The sequence below is a fragment of the Panthera onca genome, chromosome F1, assembly GCF_046562875.1.
Source record: "Panthera onca isolate mPanOnc1 chromosome F1, mPanOnc1 haplotype 2, whole genome shotgun sequence".
NCBI classification, from domain to species: Eukaryota; Metazoa; Chordata; class Mammalia; order Carnivora; family Felidae; genus Panthera; species Panthera onca.
Genome location: NC_138355.1, coordinates 28,628,835 through 28,633,791, shown reverse-complemented (window position 1 = coordinate 28,633,791; position 4,957 = coordinate 28,628,835). Strand labels below are relative to the sequence as shown.

General features: G+C 43.2%; 1 protein-coding gene across 1 annotated transcript; it reads right to left on the bottom strand.

The window, feature by feature from the left end:
* Positions 1-1,352: 1,352 nt before the first annotated feature.
* Positions 1,353-2,258, bottom strand: LOC144614858 (transmembrane epididymal protein 1-like). The gene has a single exon (XM_078440750.1). It carries the CDS (start codon positions 2,256-2,258, stop codon positions 1,353-1,355), a length of 906 nt encoding a protein of 301 aa, XP_078296876.1.
* Positions 2,259-4,957: the final 2,699 nt, after the last annotated feature.

Sequence of the window (4,957 nt, the reverse complement as noted above, 5' to 3'; positions counted from 1 at the left end):
TGTCTCTCTCTCTTTCAAAAATAAATAAACATTAAAAAAAAAAACTAAAAAATAAAACAATTTCAATTTGAGGATCATTTCCTTCACCATTGCCATTAGCAGAGTCACTGTGGCCCAGAGGACACAGTCACTGGCTAGAGTCAAACATACCTGCACTCAAATTCCTGTCTTGCCTTGTACCAGCTATAAGATGGGTAAATCAACCTGCTGAGTCTCAGTTTTCTGGAAGTTCCTTACGGATTAAAAAGCACTAACAGAGTAAACAATTCAGAAATAGGTTAGTGATTTTATTTCTCCAAGAATGAGGAAGAGAGTGGGGTCATGACTAAGGAGATGATTCAGGTTTTAGTACTGTTGGTGTTTCCCCAAGGTTCACAGAACCTTGAGTCTGACCTGAAACACATTTAGAAGCAACAGGGGTAGGCAGAGATTCTGGAAGCAAACAAACCTTTATTAAGCATTACCTACACTACATTTTTGCCACATACATAGGAAATTATGTAACTTGGATACAGCAAAGTCCTTACCCTTTGGGAGTCTATGCTTTAGGTGTTGAGGAAAAACCTCCCCAAAAACCCAAGTATATGACCCAAGGACACGATCTAGGAAACTATATGCGTGAAGGTGGTGATAGTGAAATAGGTAAGCTTTGGTTGGAATAGGAGTAGTAAAATATGAAGTTGGAAAAGCACTGAGCATTTGAATTCTATGTTTGAAGTCTGCACATTTGAAATATTGCTATGTTAAAGCATTAATAAAGTCTCGCTTTATGAATTTGGATTTGAAATGAAAGCAATCCTTAAAAATGGGAGGGGGTATAAAAATAATAATTTCAACATGTATAAATTAATTATAAATTGTTTATATTACTTCCACATGGCAGTGCAACTTTAGTGAGCAAACTGAAGTACTCACTTTTATCAGGATAAGACTTGAATGATTCCAGTTTTGAATTGCTACAAATCATTATACTTTCAGGTAAAAGGCAATCACTTGTGCCTAGAGAAGTAGCTGGTGATGGCATGACTGCTAGACTCTGCTCTCCTCCCTTTGAAGGCCTCCCTTCTATTGCATTCTCTGCCCCTCATGGCTTTTACACTTTCCTACTCCCCTGGTGCTCTCTCTACCACCCCACCAATCCCATCAGCATCTCTTTCTCAGGTTCCTCTCTCCTCATCTCCTCAGCAACTAGAAGATCAAGGGCAGGAGATGTACCAGCAGATGGAGACCAACTGCTCTCCTTCATGGCCATTACCTTCACTGGGGACCGAAAAGGGTACATTGCACGTGTCTGAGAGAACACACAAGGGAAAAGATGAGTGGACAATGGGCCAGGCATTCTAGGCCCTGTCTCAGGGAGAGCTCTTTGAAAGGAGAGGAGCCTGGTCATCTTTCTCTGACTGTTCCACTTCCCGCAGCAATTTGTAGAGGGGTCCTGTAGTGCCCTTGTGATGTGGAGCTTCTTTGGATTCCATCAGCTTCAAGCTGGGACAGTAACAATGATGCCAAAAGGAAGAGATTCCATAGATTCCCAGCAGACATAAAGCATTGATCATCACATGCCAACAGAAGAAGGTGGTGATAAACATGAGGTCACTGATGTCATCATCCTGCCATGGGTAGCCAGTGACTGGTCTGTACAGAATAAAGCCCCCCTGTATCAGCCAGGAGCCCATCGTCAGAAACAGAAAAGTCTCAATCAGCAAGAGGTGAAATGTGTCAGGAGTCCACAACTCTATGGTCAACACCAGCATCAACAGGAACACCACCACGATGAGCAGATAATGAATCTGAAGCTCTATCCTGGTTGAGTCCTGGCCGTGTGACATCAACAGCAGCAGGAGCACATAGAAGGTCAGGACCAGGGTACCTTTCTCTAGGACCACACACCTCTGAGGTAGCAAGTTCTTGCTCATGACATCTACACAGCCATTGAGGGTGAAGAGGATGAACATAGTGAGGTGCTGCCACTCTTTGGGGTACAGAAATCTTGGTGGAAGTTCTCTGTTCATTAGTATCAACCCTCCTTTAATGCAGCTGATCTCATAAGCTATCAAAATGGAGCCAGCCAACATCTTCAGCAAACCTCCATAAGATATTTTCCATAGACAGGCCCATCTTGTCTTATTCCTAGGATGGCATGAAGGATCCAGGAGAGAGTCTTTGAATATCATAGCTTTGGAGACTACTATTGCCTGACACAGTCCATATGAGATTAGAAACAGCCCTGGGTACACATGACCAATAAAGGTTCCCATTGAGCTACAGATCTGTCTAATGAAGGAGAGAAGAGCAAATTTTGGGCAAGTCCACAACTTCTGGGACTACTTCAAGGTCTGGGCTTTGGAAAGAATTGCCTTCCACCAACTTTTATCATCCCACCCCACCCACTGCTCCCACACCGAGGAAATGTTTCTTGAAACAAGCCTACATATTTGGTGGAGTAAAGCCTCATTGTTCCATTCCATTCTGGAACATTGAGAACTGACTTATGCCAAAGAAGAATACTTGTGAATGTAATTTTAGAGACTCCTCTCTATGGCCCTTGATGTACTTCTGTTCACACCTGTCCCTTTCTCCCGTGGCTTCCCTCCCCTTGTGTTGCCCAGCACTCAGACAAGGAGAGGAGCATGGGATGGGGGTAGGGGTTGTTGCTCTGGTATCCTGAGGAAGCCTGGACACTCACAAACCCTACAGTATTCTTCAGTTCTCAGACGTAACTTCGGTCCAACTGTAAGGTTTCCTTTCTAGACACATGTATTTATAATAAACATTTGGATATGTGACCATATAATATACACCTAGTGTCTGCTTGGGTTTTCTGTTCTCTTATAGACACATTCTAAAGATCACCAAGAAAGCGTCCTTCACCACCACCTCCTCTTCAGATCTCCATTCATGGCCACACCCCTACTTCAACATCTCAACTGGCCGATAAATGGATCTGAAAAGCTGTCTTTTGGTATTGATTTTCAGGGATTGTGGTGGTTTTGTAGTGTGTCATCCTAACTATGCTTAAGCCATATTTTCCGGAATTTCCTTGTTTATAGACATTTCCAGGATGGGTTGGCTACAGGAGAGGTTTACATGAGAAGGTGGAAGTGAAACTTCAACCTAAACATGCTCTGAAGGCATAGAGTGCCAGGCGCCACTGCCATGTTGCTCATGTGTTCTGTTACTGATGCCCATCTCCTTGGCATGGGCAGCAGCCAGGCCTATAGCTCCCTCAGCTTGTCTTCATGTCAAGGGCACCAGCTTCTTCTGCAGGTCACTTGCCGTTGAAGTATGGGGTGGTGAGAGGCACACATGGGCTCAATTTTGTTCTCATCTGTTTTGGTTTGTCCTTGATATTCCCTAACTTCATGCAATATACTTTTCCTGACTGCTGCCATATTGACCTGAAATGACCTTAGGCCTCATCACATAGCAAAAAGGCCACAGCCTTCTGTAGACTTCTTTTACAAATGTATAAGGTCTAATATCCATAAGAAAACCATATTTCATACCCTTTGCTCCCTTGATTCATTCTTAACTGATACAAGGGATTAAGGTGTAATTCTTCAGATGCAGATACTGATGAGTGCGTGACTCCAGTGAATTGGTGTTGGTCGTTTGTATTTCAGTGCAAATTAGCCCATCAGCTTCATTTATCTGTTACTCCACTAGTGTCTAATGCACCTCACAAGACAGAGTATAGGAACTGGGTAACAGGGAGCTGAGTATAAGGCAGAGAGGATGGTGGAGAGAAAGGTACAGGGAATGTGAGGCATGCCCTAGGTCCACACATGGAGTTGGGTTTATTGCAGGAGGTATTGAAATAGGAATTTTTTGGAGTGTGGCAATTGTGCTAAGTGGGGGGAGGAAGTCCATCACTCAGCATGAACCATGCTGACATCACAGTCTTCTGCCATCAATCCTCAGAGTACAAGCATAGTCGTGGGGAAGAGAGGCAGCACCTGTATGCCGACAGCACCTCTAGAAGAGAGGAGGTGAATTTACACCCAGGTCATAGCACTGCCTCTGAGCCCTCACCCCCATCCAAATACCTACTCTTTCTCAAGTGCACTTAATTCCAGAAAAATTAAATCTCTCTCTCTGCCCTTGAAGATGGCAATAATTCAGATTGCTTCTTACTATTGAGAGATTTGGCAGGACTAAGATTTGAGTGTAAAGGCAAGTTGGAAAAATGAAGCTTAATTCTGTTTTATTAAGGGATTTGCTTATTTTAAAATTTATTTTTAGGCATATTTTTCAATTCATGTATAGTCATGTCAGAAAAATCAGGTAAATATATAAGCAAAGGAACAACCTTAAAAATGATCTTTAATCCTATAATCTGGAAGTGACCATTGCCACCAATGAGGTTTAGAAATACAGTTTTAAGAAGGAAGCCTAAGGAAGTGGAAAATGCATCGACTGGAAGTCATAAATCTGGGTTCTAATTCCAGTTCTCTCTTCATTTGCTGTATGTCATACCTCTTATGTGAAAAAAAAATTGAATTTTGAACTGAGCTTTCTACTGATGTGGAAATAAAAGAGCATGCCTGTTGTCACACAGAGTGAGCCTGTTTATCTCCTGTTTCTTTCTTTCTTTTGGTGAATTAACAAAACGCTTGGAGAGAATGGTAGAGCTCAATGCTCAGAGGGAGGAGATTCAAAGGGAAAAGCTGCATGACACATCTGAGGTGAGTAAGGGAGGAGAGGACCCCAGGGATTCTCTTTGGTTTTTGGATTTGCTCTGGGCAGAAACACAGGGTTCATCACTCCCCTAAGTAATAGGAGGACTGGATGGGGTGTGCATGGTCCACAGGCCCCAGGGAACTGCATTCAGTCACTTTTAATTTTGCTTCTCATACTTCAAGGCTGTGTTCCAAATGAAGTAGGGGCAGCAGAGTTCAGGCCAGGTCCCACACTCATCTTCCCAGTTGTTTCTGGCAGCCGTGAGCCAGGTGCCAGT